Below are 21,857 nucleotides of genomic sequence, written 5' to 3' on the forward strand. Positions count from 1 at the left end.
GGTGAGGATGAGCGGTGAGGGTGAGTGGTTGTTGTAAGGGTGAGTGGTGAGGTTGAGTGGTGAGGGTGAGTGGCAGTTGTGATGGGTGAGTGGTGAGCGGTGAGGGGTGAGTGGTGAGCATGAGTGGTGAGGGTGAGTGCTGAGTGGTGAGAGAGTGGTTAGTTTTGAGGGTGAGTGGTGAGGGTGAGTAGTGAGGGTGAGTGGTTAGGGTGAGTAGTGAGCGTGAATGGTGAGGGAGAGTGGTGAGGGTGAATGGTGAGGGTGAGTGGTGAGGTTGAGTGGTGAGTAGGAAGGGTGAGTGGTGAGTGGGGAGGGTGAGTAGTCATTGGGGAGGGGTCAGGGTTAGTGGTGAGGGTGAGTGGTCAGTAGTGAGGGTGAGTGGTGAGAGGTGAGTGGTGAGGAAGAGTGGTGAGTAGTAGTGGTGAGGGTTAGTGGTGAGGGTGAGTAGTAAGGGTGAGTGGTGAGGGTTAGTGGTGAGGGTGAGTGGTTAAGGTTTGTGGTGAGGGTGAGTGGTGAGGGTGAGTGGTGAGGGTGAGTGGCGGTTGTGAGTGGTGATTAGTGAGGGGTGAGTGATGAGGGTGAGCATAAGTGATGAGGGTGAGCAGTGAGGGTGTGATTGGTGAGGATGAGTGGTGAGTGGTCAGGGTGAGTGGTGAGCGGTGAGGGCGAGTGGTTGTTGTAAGGGTGAGTGGTGAGGGTGAGTGGTGAGAGTGAGTGGCAGTTGTGAGTTGTGATGGGTGAGTGGTGAGCGGTGAGGGGTGAGTGGTGAGGGTGAGTGCTGAGTGGTGAGAGTGGTTAGTTTTGAGGGTGAATGATGAGGGTGAGTGATGAGGGTGAGTAGTGAGGGTGAGTGGTTAGGGTGAGTGGTGAGCGTGACTGGTGAATGGTGAGGGAGAGTGGTGAGGGTGAATGGTGAGGGTGAGGGTGAGTAGTGAGTGGTGAGGGTGAGTGGAAAGTGGTGAGTGGTGATTGGTGAGGATGAGTGGTGAGTAGTGAGGGTGAGTCGTGAGGGTGAGTGTTGAGGGTGAGTGGTGAGGGTGAGTGGCGGTTGTGAGTGGTGATTAGAGAGGGGTGAGTGGTGATCGTGAGTGGTGAGGGTAAGCAGTGAGGGTAAGGGTGTGATTGGTGAGGATGAGTGGTGAGTGGTCAGGGTGAGTGGTGAGCGGTGAAGGTGAGTGGTTGTTGTAAGGGTGAGTGGTGAGGGTGAGTGGCAGTTGTGAGCGGTGAGTGCTGAGTGGTGAGCGTGAGTGGTGAGTGGTGAGGGTGAGTGGCAGTTGTGAGTTGTGATGGGTGAGTGGTGAGCGGTGAGGGGTGAGTGGTGAGCATGAGTGGTGAGGGTGAGTGCTGAGTGGTGAGAGAGTGGTTAGTTTTGAGGGTGAGTGGTGAGGTTGAGTGGTGAGGGTTAGTGGAGAGTGGTGATTGGTCAGTGGTGATTGGTCAAGATGAATGGTGAGTAGTGAGGTTGAGTGGTGAGGGGTGGTTGTGACGGTGAGTGGTGAGGGTGAGTGGAGATGGTGAGGGTGAGTGGTGAGTAGTAAGGGTGAGTGGGGTGGGTGAGTGGTGATTAGTGAGGGGTGAGTGGTGAGGGTGAGCATAAGTGATGAGGGTGAGCAGTGAGGGTGTGATTGGTGAGGATGAGTGGTGAGTGGTCAGGGTGAGTGGTGAGCGGTGAGGGTGAGTGGTGAGGGTGAGTGGCAGTTGTGATGGGTGAGTGGTGAGCGGTGAGGGGTGAGTGGTGAGCATGAGTGGTGAGTGGTGAGAGTGGTTAGTTTTGAGGGTGAATGATGAGGGTGAGTGGTGAGGGTGAGTAGTGAGGGTGAGTGGTTAGGGTGAGTAGTGAGCGTGAGTGGTGAGCGTGACTGATGAATGGTGAGGGAGAGTGGTGAGGGTGAGTAGTGAGTGGTGAGGGTGAGTGGTGAGGGTGAGCGTGAGTGGTGAGGGTGAGCAGTGAGTGGTGATTGGTGAGGATGAGTGGTGAGTGGTCAGGGTGATGGTGATGGTGAGTGGTGAGCGGTGAGGGTGAGTATTGAGGGTGAGTGGTTAGGGTGAGTAGTGAGCGTGAGTGGTGAGTGGTGAGGGAGAGTGGTGAGGGAGAATGGTGAGGGAGAGTGGTGAGGGTGAGTGGTGAGGGTGAGTAGTGAGTGGTGAGGGTGAGTGGTGATTGGTGAGGGTGTGATTGGTGAGGATGAGTGGTGAGTAGTGAGTGGGGAGGGTGCGTGGCGGTTGTGAGTGGTGATTAGTGAGGTTGAGTGGTGAGGGTGAGTGTTGAGGGTGAGCAGTGAGGGTGAGTGGTGATTGGTGAGGGTGTGATTGGTGAGGATGAGTGGTGAGGATGAGTAGTGATGGTGAGTGGTGAGGGTGAGTGGTGATTGTTGAGGGTGTGATTGGTGAGGATGAGTGGTGAGTAGTGAGGGTGAGTGGTTAGGATTTGTGGTGATGGTGAGTGTTGATGTTGAGGGTGAGTGGTGAGGGTGAGTGGTGAATAGTAAGGGTGAGTGTCTCAACACCCAACGACCCACTTCGCCCAAGACCACAACAACAAGCATTACCTCACTTCACCCCACTGTACTGTGCTTTCCTACATAGCAACAGAGGCGGGGGATGCGTGGCGCGCTAACTCAAGCCCTACACTTAGGATGATGATGGCTCCGATGTTGATGCTTATGAGGATAGTGGTGTCACACACAGTGTACACACACGCAATAATGCTCACGTTCTTGTTGTAGCTGATCTTACCCACCCAAGGGATACCTGTGCAACAGAGGAAGACATTTAAAAGGAATCTAAATAAACTTAAACTCTAATCCCACTCCTCACCGTGCTCGCCCTCTCACTTTACCACTCCACGTGACGTCATCATCGCGAGACGCCAAGGGGTGTGTACCTCGCTATCAACGTCATGTCACCAGTAAAATAAAAATCAAGCAAAGCCACGCGCAATCACTCCCCATAAGGGCCTGCTTAATAAATGGCATATATCCATTGTGTCCGGTTAAGTAGCCACGCCCAATCACTCAATGTCAGGGCCTGGCTCATTAACATAACTGATTCAGTGGGAGGTGGTTAACTTGCTAAGTGACGTCATGTCATCTCCACCGCCGCGTGATTCCGCGTGACGTCACAAAATCCCGCAAAGCTACTCGCAACTCAACTGAGATCTGAGGTGAGACGCTCACGTCGTGGTGGTCGTGGTCTTTTGATGGTGGTGTTGTCTATGTAGGTACAGCCTCGCTTCTATTGTTCTCGGGATATCACTGAGTGTAGCAGCGAGTATGAGATCGATGTCCAGGTTGGAACGTTACAGAGTGCGGCCTAGCCATGCTGGCCTTGCCTCCTGCCATCGCCTGATTGTATTTGCTTTAAGTTTTGTTTATTTGTATTTGTCCTCACCTGGCTGACTACTTTAAAACCATGTTCTTAAAAAATATATTTCTACTATTTTGAGCTATATATCTCTTTCAGAAGTGACCTGCCCACATCGAAGTGGCTTGTGTGGAAATTTACAGCAGCCAAATGCTCTAAATGCGACCACGCAGAAAGAGAGACAAGCAGACTCCAAATAAACAAGCGTCGGGATCCAACCCACGACCTCTTGTATACCGGGCGATGTAGTGAAAATCTCGCCAGGGTGGTGCACACTCGAGTGCTTTATCACACTGAGTCTCTATACTTCAGTTCAGGAGCGTCCTGCCGAGTTGGTTTGGCAGTCTCGGGGGGAGGGGCGAAGCTTATTTGCGTATTGAGTAAACTGGAAGGCATTTGTTCAGCATTGCAATATTTGAACGATACCAGTCCAGAAGTGTATTTCCCAAGTGAAGTCCATTGAACTAAGTAGCTTATTTTCAAGTGCGACTGAGCCGACAGACATAAAATGATTTACCGTAATAATAATTAAGCTCACTCACTGGCCCACTCACTTATCTGTCCACTCATCTACTCATCCATCCACTCTCCCACTCACTCATCCATCCATTCGCCCACACAAGCACACTCACCTCCTCACACACCTCTTCACACACTCACTCGCCCGCTCACTCGCCTTCCCACTCACCCACACTCACTGGCCCACTCACAATCAGAAGTTAATTTCACGAGTAACACCCATTGAGCTTAGACGCATTTTTTAAGGGCGACTTGGCGGGCATACATCAACGCATTCCAAAATTACAGGTTTACAAAACAAACTTAATAGCAATTCTTTTGTAAAATTACATTCCCACTCAAACTTTAGTAGTTTTAATAATAGCCAGTTTAAATGAGGTTACAAATGGCAGCATTGAGATGCCAAAAGACGATACGTGGTTCCAAACCTTTGGGCAGTGACATCTCGGAAACCCCTAGACTCGCACAGAGACCCACATACTCACATCGACAATCAGCTGAACGTCGCAGATTTTTCGGATTGTCCAATGGTTTAATAACAAGTCAAATAAAGAGCAAATATACGTACAAAATGTCCTTGTAAATAAAAATATCATGTGGATGATACAGACTTTATGTTTGAGTTAAAATATACCACAAGAATGTGTGGTTAATGCAGACTTAATGCTATACTCTTAGGCTTTTTCGGTAAAGTCACGTAGATAAAAAAATAAAATTAATAGAAGAAATAATAGAAATAAATAATAAATAACGACGTTTCGGAGGCAACACAAGTCTCCGCCATCAGGTGGGACCGTCACAGCTAAATTTACTGCATCAAGTGAGTCAAAATTCCAAAGGACCAGCCTTTTAAATGTAAGTTAAGGGGGGAGGGGCTTATCTGAATGTGGTAACCAGGGAATTGAGCGTGGGGGTGGTGGAGCGTGGGGGTGGTGGGCGGGGTTACAAGAGAAATTGGCGAACGTCGTCCTGTGCAAGAGAACAATCGGTGTACCTTGACCTAAACCGGTGTTGGTTGAGAATCCAAATACAAAAAAGCAGTACTGTTAAACGCTGGGGATGTCAACACTCGGTAAAGTAGAAAAGTACCTGTCAAATAACATGGTACAAATATGTGTAGTTGAATATTTTTACGTGGTTAATAACATCTTTCCAATGATTACTCAGTTTGTACCCATCATCACGGTTGAAGTTATGTCTGTGTTTGTATATCTAGATGGCTTCGTGTACAAACCTTTGATGGTAGGCAGAGGACGGCTGCTTGCGTTGTGGCCGAAACGTCGTGAGAATGATTTTATTATGTTGTATTTTTATTATTTAATTATTTCCCTTCTACGTGACTTTACCGAAAGAACCAAGAAGAAGAAAAAAAGGTAGCCAGAAGGTTTGCAGAGTACCTTGATGTCAGAAAAGACAATATCATGAGACTTAATTCTGCCTTGCAATTGTATCTCTTTGAAAATTGGACTATGTTATTTATTCATTTCTATACATTTTTTGTGAATTGCTTACCTTTCATCTATTTTGCACTCCTATGATTTTTTGTATGTTAGTTGAACTTTTTTCACACTGTACGTAGCCAACCATGTTTGTTTTTTCTGACCCGCTTCGACTGGACATCTGTGACATTCCTCCAGCAGACTAATTTTAAAGATTCTGATCTTAACACCTGTCTTATTGCCGAAGTCTTTTCTTCTTTAATCAAAATAGTTTTATTATCATACTAGAGGTAAGTACCCGGCGTTGCTCGGGCGAAAAAGGCAGACACACACATGGACTTACACACAGACATTGACCCACACACATAGAAACACATTGACTTAGACATACACACATATATGGTTAATCCCAAGATGGATCGTTAGCAGGCCAGCCTAAATGTTTCTAACCGGCGAAGATGTTCCATTAGGGGGGTGCACGTTTTGCAAGCGTAGAGAAGGGAGGGAATTACCGTGGCCGAGAAGACCTAAAGCTTCGTGCGGAGTAACAGACCAGGTATGTTCCACACAGCGTAACGCAACCGATGAAAAGATAATGGTGCTCGACTGATTTGGAGTGAGACCTCTGCTGTTAAACCGGAGCCAGTCATGAGCACACTGGGCAGGTATGGGAATCTCGGCAATCTCTCCACAACTGCCGCATCACCAATTGTGAGTTGTGGGGGTGGATTGTTCGATGGTACAAAATACCCAGGCAGGTGCTTAGTTTTGGTGGGGCTGATGGTAAGGCCCCACCTCTTAGTGGCAAGCTCCAAGTTCAGCAGCAGTGCCTCCAACTCCTCTTCTGAGTGAGCAGCAATGACCAGAGAATCGGCATACCTAACATGGTTGAGCAATAGGGAGTCATCCCTTGACCGCACCCGGGCATTGATCAGCCTCCCATTGTTTCTGTACCATATGGTAATTCCTCAGGTACAGCCATTGAAGGCTTGACGAACTACGTGGTCAAAAGATATGCTAAATAATGAGGGAGCCAGAGAACATCCCTGTCACACCCCAAGGTGTACAGGGAATGGCTCTGACTCCTAGGCAGGTAGTTTTACCTGTGTCCGTTCACCATCATGAAGATCTTTGATGATCATGAGCAGCTGGTCAGGGACTCCGAAAGCATGAAGAACAACCCAGAGGCCACTCCTACTGATGGTATCATAGGCCTTGAGCAGGTCAATAAAGCACATTCAGTCACACGCACACATGGACCTACAGACACGCAAATAAATGGACTTAACACTGACTGACATGGAGCCACACACACATGGACTTACACACACACATATGGACTCACACACGCATAGACATGCACTTTAGATACACACACATGGAGTTACATACACATATATCGATGTACACACATACAGCGACTCACACACACACACAGCGACTCACACACACACACAGCGACTCACACACAGACATACGTGGACTGACACACACATTGCCCTACACACACATAGACATATGGACTGTGACACACAGACATCTACTTTAGATACACACACGTGGATTAACACACACACATCGACTGACACACAGCCACACAAACGCACATTGACTTGCACGCACATCGACTCATACACACGGATTCACTTAGACACACACACACACAGCGACTGATACGCGCACAAATGGACTGACACACACACACACAAACACTTGTACGTACGCACACATGGGGCGTTGTCCGTTTGAAAAAGACAGACACACACATGGACTTACACACAGACATGGAGCCACACACATAGAAACCCATCGACTCACATGCACACAAACATTATCATTGTAATATTTGTAAACTTATTTGTTTAATAATAGTAAACAATAAACCTTCAGTTCTTAGCGAAAGATGCAATAAAATTGTACTTGACATTGGCGTGGTGACGCGTCGTCCTGTGCAGAGCCCGCTGCCTCGCCTAGATTGGCAAGCCGGAGGAGGTGAGACATTGCCAGGCTGCGGGCTGGGCCGCTACTCCCGCCCCCCCCCCTACCATCCCCCCGCCCTCGCCAGAATAATACTATGTATGCGCTTTAATAATATTAAATTCATATCTAAGGACTTTATAGTAGTGACTGCACGCATTGGGGTGGGGTAGGGAAGAGGACATCACACTGTGAAGAGAAATGGGCAGCGTGATTTGTATATTTATTCCATGTTAAACACGTAAAATAAAATGTCCCCGTGAGCTGGAGCGAACGCGCTTCACTTGGCAGGGTCCGCCCCCCCCCCCCCACGCAATTGTGAGTTGGTACGGTCGATGTCGCGCAATAAGTAAATAATTAAAATAAGAATGGCACTAATTCGTTAATTAAACGACTTTTAAATTTACGGACGTGAAAACGGAATAGCCTATTCCCACCATGGGGCTTAGGGCGTGCCGGCTGCCAAATTATTTCGGTCTTAAACCCCACCGTCCGAGAGCCAAATCCCCCGCAATCGCAAGCGCGCGGAGACTTTTATATACAAGACTAGCGGTAAGTACCCGGCGTTGCTCGGGCGAAAAAGGCAGACACACACATGGACTTACACACAGACATTGACCCACACACATAGAAACACATTGACTTAGACATACACACATATAAGGTTAAACCCAAGATGGATCGTTAGCAGGCCAGCCTAAATGTTTCTAACCGGCGAAGATGTTCCATTAGGGGGGTGCACGTTTTGCAAGCGTAGAGAAGGGAGGGAATTACCGTGGCCGAGAAGACCTAAAGCTTCGTGCGGAGTAACAGACCAGGTATGTTCCACACAGCGTAACGCAACCGATGAAAAGATAATGGTGCTCGACTGATTTGGAGTGAGACCTCTGCTGTTAAACCGGAGCCAGTCATGAGCACACTGGGCAGGTATGGGAATCCCGGCAATCTCTCCACAACTGCCGCATCACCAATTGTGAGTTGTGGGGGTGGATTGTTCGATGGTACAAAATACCCAGGCAGGTGCTTAGTTTTGGTGGGGCTGATGGTAAGGCCCCACCTCTTAGTGGCAAGCTCCAAGTTCAGCAGCAGTGCCTCCAACTCCTCTTCTGAGTGAGCAGCAATGACCAGAGAATCGGCATACCTAACATGGTTGAGCAATAGGGAGTCATCCCTTGACCGCACCCGGGCATTGATCAGCCTCCCATTGTTTCTGTACCATATGGTAATTCCTCAGGTACAGCCATTGAAGGCTTGACGAACTACGTGATATGTTAAATAATGAGGGAGCCAGAGAACATCCCTGTCACACCCCAAGGTGTACAGGGAATGGCTCTTGACTCCTAGGCAGGTAGTTTTACCCGTGTCCGTTCACCATCATGAAGATCTTTGATGATCATGCGCAGCTGGTCAGGGACTCCGAAAGCATGAAGAACAACCCAGAGGCCAAGCCTACTGATGGTATCATAGGCCTTGAGCAGGTCAATAAAGCACATTCAGTCACACGCACACATGGACCTACAGACATGCAAATAAATGGACTTACACTGACTGACATGGAGCCACACACACATGGACTTACACACACACATATGGACTCACACACGCATAGACATGCACTTTAGATACACACACATGGAGTTGCATACACATATATCGATGTACACACATACAGCGACTCACACACACACATCGACTCACACACAGACATACGTGGACTGACACACACATTGCCCTACACACACACAGACATATGGACTGTGACACACAGACATCTACTTTAGATACACACACGTGGATTAACACACACATCGACTGACACACAGCCACAAAAACGCACATTGACTTGCACGCACATCGACTCATGCACACGGATTCACTTAGACACACACAGTGACTGATACGCGCACAAATGGACTGACACACACACACACAAACACTTGTACGTACGCACACATGGGGCGTTGTCCGTTTGAAAAAGACAGACACACATGGACTTACACACAGACATGGAGCCACACACATAGAAACCCATCGACTCACATGCACACAAACATTATCATTGTAATATTTGTAAACGTATTTGTTTAATAATAGTAAACAATAAACCTTCAGTTCTTAGCGAAAGATGCAATAAAATTGTACTTGACATTGGCGTGGTGACGCGTCGTCCCGTGCAGAGCCCGCGGCCTCGCCTAGATTGGCAAGCCGGAGGAGGTGAGACATTGCCAGGCTGCGGGCTGGGCCGCTACTCCCGCCCCCCCCCACCATCCCCCCGCCCTCGCCAGAATAATACTATGTATGCGCTTTAATAATATTAAATTCATATCTAAGGACTTTATAGTAGTGACTGCACGCATTGGGGTGGGGTAGGGAAGAGGACATCACACTGTGAAGAGAAATGGGCAGCGTGATTTGTATATTTATTCCATGTTAAACACGTAAAATAAAATGTCCCCGTGAGCTGGAGCGAACGCGCTTCACTTGGCAGGGTCCGCCCCCCCCCCCCACGCAATTGTGAGTTGGTACGGTCGATGTCGCGCAATAAGTAAATAATTAAAATCAGAATGGCACTAATTCGTTAATTAAACGACTTTTAAATTTACGGACGTGAAAACGGAATAGCCTATTCCCACCATGGGGCTTAGGGCATGCCGGCTGCCAAATTATTTCGGTCTTAAACCCCACCGTCCGAGAGCCAAATCCCCCGCAATAGCAAGCACGCGGAGACTTTTATATATAAGACTAGCGGAAGTACCCGGCTTTGCCCGGGTGAAAAATATATTTCTTAAAAACCTTACATATATATACACAGATACTAAGGTATTGTCAAAGCCCGGTTGGCTGTTTGTACATTTCTCCACCAACAAATATATAAGAGGCTTTCACAAGTCCAAAAAGTTGTAGAAAGTGTGGGGTAAATAGTTGATGTCAAAAGGTTTCCGAAAATTGCGGTCTCCCCCCCTCCCCTCAAAACATATCTTTACCCCTCGTAGGTATATATACTAACAACACCTTACATACAACAGAGGAAGTGGTATCTATTGACTCTGTAGTAGTATCTACTGACTGTACCGTAGTATCTACTGAGCCAGTAGTAGCTACTGACTGTGTAGTAGTATTTAGTGACTGTAATAACTACTGACCATAGTAGTATTTACTGGGCCTACAGTAGTATCTACCGACTATATACTCGTAACGACTAACTGTATAGTATCTGCTGACTCTATAGTTGTATCCACTGACTATAGTAGTAACTACAAAATCTATAGCAGTATCTACTCACTCTATAATAGTATCTACTGACTCTAGTAGCTACTCACCGTGGTAGTATGTACTGACTGTATAGTAGTATATACTGACTGTAGCAGTATTGACTGACTGTAGCGGTATATACCGACTGTTTTAGTATTTACTATAGCGGTATCTACCAACTCGATAGTAGTATCTACTATCGCTACAGCAGTGTATACCGACTGAGGTCGTACCTGCTATCACTACAGCAGTGCATACTGCTGTGTTGGTACCTGTTATGATGACAGCAGTGCATATTGTGGTGGAACCTGCTATGATTACAGCAGTGCATACTGCTGTGATGGTATCTGCTATGATGAGAGGAGTACATATTGTGGTGGTGGTACCTGGTATGATAACAGCAGTGCATATTGACTGTACTCATCATTCACCCTCACCATTCACCACTCACAACTCACCCTTACCACTCATCCTCACTACTCACCACTCCCACTCACTATTGACCATTCACCCTCACAACTCACCACTCACCAACCTCCCTCACCAATCTCCCTCACCACTAACCCTCACCACTCACCCTCACCACTCACCCTCACCACTCACCAATCACCACTCACCCTCACCACTCACTCTCACCACTAACCCTCACCACTAACCCTCACCACTCTCACTCACCACTCTCCCTCACCACTCACCACTCACTCTCACCATTCACCCTCACCATTCAGCCTCACCACTCACCCTCACCACTCACCCTCACCACTCACCGTCACAACCACCACTCACCCTCACCACTCAACTTCACCCTCACTACTCACCATTCATCCTCACCAATCACCACTGACCAATCACCACTCACCACTCTCCACTAACCCTCACCACTCAACCTCACCACTCACCCTCAAAACTAACCACTCTCTCACCACTCACCCTCACCACTCACCCTCACCACTCAGCCTCACCACTCACCCCTCACCGCTCACCACTCACCCATCACCACTCACAACCGCAACTCAACTCACCCTCACCACTCACCACTCACCCTCAACACTCACCCTCACCACTCACCGTCACCACTCACCCTCACTACTCACCACTCATCCTCACCAATCACACCCTCAACAATCACCACTCACCCTCACCACTCACCCTCACCACTCACTCTCACCACTCACCCTCACAACAACCACTCACACTCACCGCTCAGCACTCACCCTCACTACTCACCCTCACCACTAATCCTCACCAATCACACCCTCACCAATCACCACTCACCCTCACCACTTGCCACTCACCCTCACCACTCACCACTCACCCTCACCATTCACCCTCACCACTCTCCCTCACCACTCTCCCTCACCACTCACCAGTCACGCTCACCACTCACACTCACTACTCACCACTCACCCTCAACACTCACCTCTCACCACTCACCCTCACCACTCACCCTCACCACTCACCCTGACCACTCACCACTCATCCTCACCATTCACACCCTCAACAATCACCACTCACCCTCACCACTCACGCTCAACACTCACCCTCACCACTCATGCTCACCACTCACCCTCACCACTCACCACTCACCCTCAACACTCACCCTCACCGCTCACCACTCACCCTCAACACTCACCCTCACCGCTCACCACTCACCCTGACCACTCACCACTCATCACCAATCACATCCTCACCAATCACCACCCACACTCACTGCTCACCCTCACCGCTCACCCTCACCACTCACCCTCACCACTCACGCTCACCCTCACCACTCACCCCTCACTAATCACCACTCACAACCGCCACTCACCCTCACCACTAACCCTCACCACTAACCCTCACCACTCACCCTCACCACTCACTAATCACCTCTCACAACCGTCACTCACCCTCACCACTCACTCTTACCACTCACCCTCACCACGCACCCTCACAACAACCACTCACCCTCACAACAACCACTCACCCTCACTACTCACCCTCACCACTCATCCTCACCAATCACCACTCACCCTCACTGCTCACCACTCAACCTCACCACTCACGCTCACCCTCACCACTCACCCCTCACTAATCACCACTAACAACCGCCACTCACCCTCCCCACTCACCCTCACCACTCACCCTCACCAATTACCACTCACCCTCACCACTTACCACTCACCCTCACCACTCGCTACTCACCCTCACCACTCTCCCTCACCACTCTCCCTCACCACTCTCCCTCACTACTCTCCCTCACCACTCTCCCTCACCACTCTCCCTCACCAATCACCACTCACCCTCACCCCTCACCACTCACTACTCTCCCTCACCACTCTCCCTCACCACTCTCCCTCACCACTCTCCCTCACCACTCACCACTCACGCTCACCACTCACCCTCACTACTCACCCTAACCACTCACCACTCACCCTCAACACTCACTCTCACCGCTCACCACTCACCCTCACCACTCACCCTGACCACTCATCAATCATCCTCACCAATCACACCCTCACCAATCACCACTCACCCTCACTGCTCACCCTCACCGCTCACCCTCACCACTCACCCTAACCACTCACGCTCACCCTCACCACTCACCCCTCACTAATCACCACTCACAACCGCCACTCACCCTCACCACTCACCACTCACCCTCACCCTCACTACTCACCACTCATCCTCACCAATCACACCCTCAACAATCACCACTCACCCTCACCACTCACGCTCAACACTCACCCTCACCACTCATGCTCACCACTAACCCTCACCACTCACTAATCACCTCTCACAACCGTCACTCACCCTCACCACTCACTCTTACCACTCACCCTCACCACGCACCCTCACAACAACCACTCACCCTCACAACAACCACTCACCCTCACTACTCACCCTCACCACTCATCCTCACCAATCACCACTCACCCTCACTGCTCACCACTCAACCTCACCACTCACGCTCACCCTCACCACTCACCCCTCACTAATCACCACTAACAACCGCCACTCACCCTCCCCACTCACCCTCACCACTCACCCTCACCAATTACCACTCACCCTCACCACTTACCACTCACCCTCACCACTCGCTACTCACCCTCACCACTCTCCCTCACCACTCTCCCTCACCACTCTCCCTCACTACTCTCCCTCACCACTCTCCCTCACCACTCTCCCTCACCAATCACCACTCACCCTCACCACTCACCCTCACCACTCACTACTCTCCCTCACCACTCTCCCTCACCACTCTCCCTCACCACTCTCCCTCACCACTCACCACTCACGCTCACCACTCACCCTCACTACTCACCCTAACCACTCACCACTCACCCTCAACACTCACCCTCACCGCTCACCACTCACCCTCACCACTCACCCTGACCACTCACCAATCATCCTCACCAATCACACCCTCACCAATCACCACTCACCCTCACTGCTCACCCTCACCGCTCACCCTCACCACTCACCCTAACCACTCACGCTCACCCTCACCACTCACCTCTCACTAATCACCACTCACAACCGCCACTCACCCTCACCACTCACCACTCACCCTCACCACTCACCCTCACTACTCACCACTCATCCTCACCAATCACACCCTCAACAATCACCACTCACCCTCACCACTCACGCTCAACACTCACCCTCACCACTCATGCTCACCACTAACCCTCACCACTCACCCTCACCACTCACTAATCACCTCTCACAACCGTCACTCACCCTCACCACTCACTCTTACCACTCACCCTCACCACTCACCCTCACAACAACCACTCACCCTCACAACAACCACTCACCCTCACTACTCACCCTCACCACTCATCCTCACCAATTACACCCTCACCAATCACCACTCACCCTCACTGCTCACCACTCAACCTCACCCTCACCACTCACGCTCACCCTCACCACTCACCCCTCACTAATCACCACTAACAACCGCCACTCACCCTCACCACTCAACCTCACCCTCACCACTCACCCTCACCACTCACCCTCACCACTCACCACTCACCCTCACCACTCACTCTCACCACTCACTCTCTCCCTCACTCACCACTCTCCCTCACTCACCACTCTCCCTCACTCACCACTCTCCCTCACTCACCACTCTCCCTCACTCACCACTCTCCCTCACTCACCACTTTTAATCGTAAACATTTTTTTTTACCAAAACTACATATGTGTTAGTCTCTGGGTAGTAAGTGTTATTTTCTATACGCAGACATCTCAAAAGTTACAAATGGGAGAAAATTCCCCTCAAACTTAGTTTTTGAGACACAGACAGTGACCAAAATTTTAATCGTAAAAATATATTTTTTCTTCTTGGTTCTTTCGGTAAAGTCACGTAGAAGGGAAGTAATAAAATAATAAAAATAAAACATAATAAAACAATTCTCACGACGTTTCGGCCACAACGCAAGCAGCCGTCCTCAGGCGAAGAATGAAACACCACCAAGCTTGGAGCGTATATTTAAGCTGGGTTAGAGGGGGGGAGGTGGGAAGAAGAGCGCCTAGACAAAATAATTTGCATATCAAGAGGAATTCAGCATATGGAAAATGCGTAGGAGGTGGGCGGGGGGGGTTCCAAATCAATACTATGCCCGTGCATTATGCAGGATTAGCAGCATCAAAGGGGGGGGGGGAGGGGGGTAGCATTAACAAAGGAAAGGAATGTTAATAGTATGTAGCTGCAGTTACTAAACAACCACGTAAAAAAATTAAAGTATAAACTGCATAACAAACTAAAGTATAAACTACATAGCATCATCAGTATACTTACTATACTCTACAATAAGCTGAGTTACTAACAGTAAGTAATACATAAAAAATTCTACGTTGTAAAAAATTATATAATATGCTTCCATCTAAACTTTATTCTCTTACATCACACGTGTCTATACCGTACTATATACTGCCATAGACAAACCCAACATTAAATTACATACTGTATTGCTATAAACCACCCTATACCTTATACATTTTAATATAACACTATGTATTATTCTACCCACCCTAATGTGTATCGAAATGGTTTATTACGTCCTTCCAGTGATTGCTAAGCCAGAATCCATCTTCTCGGTTAAAATTGTCTCTGTGTTTGTATATGTGGATCGCCTCATGAACGAATCTCTCATGATAGCCAGATGGCTTGCAGAGAACCTCTGTCTTGGAGAAGTCAATGTCATGTGAGCCCACTGAGTTGTAACAGTGATCTGCCACGGCTGAGGTGTTTGTCCTACCGTGTTTCAGGTCAGCTTTATGTTCACGGATGCGGTCCGAGACATGTCGTTTGGTTTCCCCAATGTAACTGCTACCACAGAGGCAACTTAGTTTGTAGACACCAGGGTACTGTATGTCTGGAACCACATCTTTTACAGATGGTACCAGATCACGGATTTTATGTACTGTGTTGAATCGGACCTGGATCTTGTGTTTAATCAGGATTTTGGAGATCTTTTTTGTGACCCCAGCAATGTAGGGTAAGGTGATGGTCTTGAAAGGCTCCTCAACAGGATCCTTCTTGATGGTTGGAGTGATGGCTTTGCGGATTGTGTAGTCGGAGTAACCATTAGCCTTAAGAGCTTGGCGTACGTGTTTGAGTTCACTGGAAATGTGTTCATGGTCGGAGATGCATTGGGCTCTATGATATAGAGTCTTGATGAGGGAATTCTTCTGGGATGGATGGTGGTGGGAATCCGGTTTTAGATAAGCATCCGTATGGGTGGCTTTCCTGTAGACAGAGTGGCTCATTGAACCATCAGGTCTCCTTTTGATTAGGACATCCAAAAAGGGTAGCTTGCCATCATTTTCGACTTCCATGGTGAATCTGATGGCTGGGTGTATGGAATTGATGTGGTCGAGAAATAGGCCGGCCATGTGGCCAGATGACAAAAGTGTCGTCTACGTACCTCTTCCATAAGGTCGGGCGTAGAGTGGCAGTCTGGATGGCGTCCGTCTCAAATTTCTCCATGAAGATGTTGGCTACAACCGGAGATAGGGGGGAGCCCATTGGGGTGCCCTCAATTTGCTTGTAGAAGGTTCCATTCCAGGTGAAGTATGTATTGGTTAAGCAGTGTCTCACCAGGGGGGGTATCCCAGCATTCAGTCCTTGATGAACCAAGTCTTCAATGATTGCGATGGTGTCAGGCACAGGCACCTTGGTGAACAAGGAAACCACATCAAAACTGACAAGCAAGTCGTCTGGGGACAGGGCAATCCCCTTGATTGTCGATACCAGGTCAGTAGAGTTTAGTACTGCAGAGGTGTTTTTTCCAGTGAAAGGCCGTAGGATTTCGGACAAAAAACGAGCCAGTTTGTAAGTGGGGGAGTTGATAGTAGAGACAATGGGACGAAGAGGTGTATCTTCTTTATGTATCTTTGGCAAGCCGTACAATCTTGGTGGCCTGGCTGCAGAAGGTTTCAACGAGAACTGTTTGGTCTGATCAATTAATGCGGTTGAAGCAGCAATGATGTTGTTGGTTTTGGATACGAGGCTGTTGGTGGGGTCTCTTTTTATTTTTGTATAGCTGCCATCGTTGAGTAGTTCTTGAATTTTGTTGTATTCTATTTTGTCCATGATGACAGTGGCATTGCCTTTGTCGGCTGAGAGGATGACAATGTCATCCCTCTTTTTTAATTGAGCTAATTCAAAACGCTCATCTTTGCTGATGTTGCTAGCTGGCATCTTAGCGTTTTTGAGGGTTGCAGAGATTTCAGATCTTGCTACGTCTGCAGCGATTTGACTCAAGCCCTTGAGAGCTACATCTACTCGAGCAATTATATCATTAACTGGTATGTGTCTAGGTGTGACTGCAAAGTTTAGTCCTTTAGCTAAAACGGATTTCAGACCTTCAGAAATAGGACTGTTACTGCGATTAATTACGACTTTGTTAACATCTAGCTTTTCAATGTGTGGGTCCGGTTTCTTGTTTGAGAGGCGGTTGAATTTGGAAATCAAGTTGTCCTTACATTTAGTCGACATAGCGGCAGCTGAAGAGGCAGTCATTTTTTCCACATGTTCCCAATCCGATGTGGACATTGTTGCACTCAAAGATAAGTGTGATTTGTAGAGTGTCTTGTCTAACTGATCTAGTTCGGTGCGCGTAAGTCTGATTTTCTCTGAGATAAGAGCTAAGCTAGTTCTAGACAGAATTCGTTTCGCATTAGAAGAAGTTACAGCAGCAGATGTTAGTGTAAATGCGTTTGGTATTACCTTAGAGTCGCGGCATCTCTTCAGAAAGGTGAGAGACTCGATTAGCTGAGCCTTCTTATCACGGAGCTTGTTGAAGGATCTCAAAGTTACGTGGAAACCCTCCCCGTAGAGGCGGTTAAATTTCGATTTAAAGCTTTCGTGACTGCAGGGATTCATCTTCTTGGTTCTTTCGGTAAAGTCACGTAGAAGGGAAGTAATAAAATAATAAAAATAAAACATAATAAAACAATTCTCACGACGTTTCGGCCACAACGCAAGCAGCCGTCCTCAGGCGAAGAATGAAACACCACCAAGCTTGGAGCGTATATTTAAGCTGGGTTAGAGGGGGGGAGGTGGGAAGAAGAGCGCCTAGACAAAATAATTTGCATATCAAGAGGAATTCAGCATATGGAAAATGCGTAGGAGGTGGGCGGGGGGGGGTTCCAAATCAATACTATGCCCGTGCATTATGCAGGATTAGCAGCATCAAAGGGGGGGGGGGAGGGGGGTAGCATTAACAAAGGAAAGGAATGTTAATAGTATGTAGCTGCAGTTACTAAACAACCACGTAAAAAAAAACTAAAGTATAAACTGCATAACAAACTAAAGTATTAACTACATAGCATCATCAGTATACTTACTATACTCTACAATAAGCTGAGTTACTAACAGTAAGTAATACATAAAAAATTCTACGTTGTAAAAAATTATATAATATGCTTCCATCTAAACTTTATTCTCTTACATCACACGCGTCTATACCGTACTATATACTGCCATAGACAAACCCAACATTAAATTACATACTGTATTGCTATAAACCACCCTATACCTTATACATTTTAATATAACACTATGTATTATTCTACCCACCCTAATGTGTATCGAAATGGTTTATTACGTCCTTCCAGTGATTGCTAAGCCAGAATCCATCTTCTCGGTTAAAATTGTCTCTGTGTATATATTACCAAAAACTACACATGTGTTAGTCCCTGGGTAGTAAGTGTTATTTTCTATACGGTGACATCTCAAAAGTTACAAATGGGAGAAAACTACCCCTCAAACTTTTTTTTTTGACACGGACAGTGATATTTACAAATGGACCTATTTTGCTAGGAGAAAACGTGTGCATTTGTGTAATTCTTTCCTTTATATGAAGTTCTGGTCACAAAAGCAACATGTATGGGGAATAATAGCCATCTTATATACTTAGGAGGCTTATAAGCAATATAAAAATAACACTTTTTACCCAGGGAAAAATCGTGGTGCATAGTGTATATTTACTATCATCAAACATAACTTAATCCCTAACATCTTTAAATATATAAGAGTGATACAAAATAGTAATCTTTTAATATGTAAGAGTGATACAAAATAGTAAACATACATATTTAAATGTTTTAACTGAGCTGTGAAGTTGCGTGACTAACCTCATAGCTTTTCGACGGAGATAAGAATCTCTGCGATTGTTTGAAGATATCGGGGAGGGTGGGGGGAAGGTAAACACACCCACTTATGACATCCCCCCCACCGAACACCGAGCAACGCCGCGAGTGTGTGCGAGTCTGACAGTGTGAGTCTGTCTGAGTGTGTGTGAGTCTGAAAGTGTGAGAGCGAGTGTATGTGTGAGTCTGAGTGTTAGAGTGAGTCTGTGTGTGTGAGTCTGTGTGTGTGAGTCTGAGAGTGCGAGAGTGAGTTTGTGTGTGAGTGTGAGAGTGAGTGTATGTGTGTGTGAGAGAGTGAGTGTATGTGTGTGTGTGAGTCTGAGAGTGTGAGAGTGAGTCTGAGAGTGTGTGTGTCAAATATCAAAAATGTAAATATTAAAAACATTTTTTACCAAATGTATGTCTATAGTTTTCTGGTTAGATTTTTGTTGCTATTTCTTTTATAACTGCTCTCCCTCACCACTCTCCCCCTCACCACTCTCCCCCTCACCACTCTCCCTCACTCACCACTCTCCCTCACTCACCACTCTCCCTCACTCACCACTCTCCCTCACTCACCACTCTCCCTCACTCACCACTCTCCCTCACTCACCACTCTCCCTCACTCACCACTCTCCCTCACTCACCACTCTCCCTCACTCACCACTCTCCCTCACTCACAACTCTCCCTCACTCACCACTCTCCCTCACTCACCACTCTCCCTCACTCACCACTCTCCCTCACTCACCACTCTCCCCCTCACCACATGTTAAGGGCAATCCTAAAGGAATCTACAACCTTCGATGATTCCTTTGCGCGATTCAAAGAATCGATTCCTGGCGCATAGGAGGTTTCTATTTTTAATAACAGAGTTTTATTTGCATTCGTATGTTATGTTTTAAAGTTTTCAGGAGTTTTTAATTATATTTTAGCCCCGGTCAACGCCGGATATTTCCCATTCGTAGCAGTTTATATCAACTCTATAACCAACTAATATTAAACGGAAATAAGGCGATTCTAAATGAATCTACAACCTTCGATTCCTTTTCGCAATTCAGAGAATCGATTCTTGGCGCGGTCGGGTTTAGAGTTTTTATTTACACAGTTGTATTTTCATTGGTATGTTATGTTTTAAAGTTTTCAGAAGATTTTAAATGTATTTTCCCCCCGGGCAATGCTGGGTATATCGAGTTTATAGCACAAAGTCGTCGCCTGACAGAGTTGCGTGTCGAGGCCTAGTACCGTGCAGAGCCTCCGGCCTCGCCTAGATTGCCCACCCGGCTGAGGCTGGGTACTGGGGCCGTTAACCCCCCCCCCCCCCGCGCTACAATAATACTGTCTAATCGCTATAATTTTATTATCTTCCGACCCTATAATAGTAATTGCACACATTGGGGTGGGGGGGGAGTGAAGAGGACGTGAAACTTTGATGAATTTACCTCAGAATCGCGTGTTAATGCGTGCGCATATTTTTAACGGGAATTCAAAATGGCGTCCACCCCGCAGCGAACGCGTTGCTACCCGTTGCCAGGGGCAACCGCCGTGGTCCGCGCCGGCCGGCGAGAGTAAATAAATAAATAAAGCGTTAAATAAATAAATAAAGATAAATCGCACTAAATCGATAATCGGTCCGATTTAAAGTTTAGAGACGAAAAATCGGAAATGCCTAAGTTTACCGCGGGGCGGGGGCGTGCCCACCTGCAAAATTTAATCTCGCCGAACCCCACGGTCCGAGAGCTAAATCCCCCGGTAGGGAGCGTACGCAGACGGATGGACGGACGGACGGACAAAAAATGAATTATATAGGTTAGATACATTTCAACCATGACTCCAGTACACAATTGCCTACTCATGAAAAATAACGTGACAAAAAATTACTTGAACATCTATATAGAAGCATATGGTGCATGTTGGCGTGTATAATATGCCTCCCTAGATCGACTCAGCCTCAAATTAGTGCCTGGTGCAGTGTGTAAACGTCCCCACTCGGGAAACAAAAGCGGTCAGGTGTGGTGCTGGCCGTACATCCACTCCTGACTTATTGTTAAGGTTATATTGGGGTTCTTTGTTGCAGGTCACTGTGTGTATGTGCATTGTAATATGCTCATGTGTGTTAATGTATTTTATTTGACTGCGAGTGTAAGTTAACACTTTGCCTTGTTTTTTTTATTTGTAGCCTCTGTATTACTGGTTTTGTAGAGAGTGTTTTGGGAGTGTGTTAACGTGCTGGGTAGCTAACACAGGTTTGTGTATTTTAATGTGTGTTCGTGTATATGTACTTGTTGCTTTTGCTGTGCCTTAAAAATTCCAGGAAGTAACCACAATCTGTTAGTAGTTGGCTGGTGCACCATCTGGTGACAAAGTGTGAATCCAGAATATTGTGATTGGTGACATTTGCACGGCTTGGTTAACCCAGAGTTCTAAGAACAGTTTTAGTGGTGAGGTATAATGGACATCCAAAGGAAGGTGCTGAGGGAGTGTGGTGATTTTACACAGGTTGCAATACAGAACATTATTACAACAACATGGACTAAGCGATGATCTCTGCTAGATTGGACAAAGATCTCACGTTCGACCACACTGATTGCCAGATAATGAATAGTCAGCTTGCCATACCTTCAGAGAAGAAGCTTGCAAAGATCCTTTGTGGTTTCAGGCCAGGGCAGTTCTGCACAAATGCCATA

At 47.4% G+C, this 21,857-nt stretch overlaps 1 protein-coding gene across 5 annotated transcripts in view; it reads left to right on the plus strand.

Annotated features, from left to right (window-relative positions):
* Window positions 1-3,052: 3,052 nt before the first annotated feature.
* The window catches only part of LOC144952711 (uncharacterized), a 35,409-nt gene continuing 16,604 nt past the window's right edge, over window positions 3,053-21,857 (plus strand). For 2 of the 5 annotated variants that reach the window (XR_013640674.1, XM_078883197.1), the window contains exon 1: window positions 16,462-16,794. Coding sequence is in view for 1 of the 5 variants with exons in the window: in XM_078883197.1 (XP_078739323.1) it covers window positions 16,669-16,794 (126 nt within the window). In the remaining 4 variants the exon portion in view is untranslated. Of the gene's footprint in view, window positions 3,164-8,051; window positions 8,117-16,461; window positions 16,795-21,857 lie in introns of those variants that run through there. The other 3 variants (XM_078883201.1, XM_078883199.1, XM_078883202.1) reach the window with 3 other exon arrangements.

This window comes from Lampetra fluviatilis, chromosome 69 (assembly GCF_964198595.1).
Source record: "Lampetra fluviatilis chromosome 69, kcLamFluv1.1, whole genome shotgun sequence".
Classification (NCBI taxonomy): Eukaryota; Metazoa; Chordata; class Hyperoartia; order Petromyzontiformes; family Petromyzontidae; genus Lampetra; species Lampetra fluviatilis.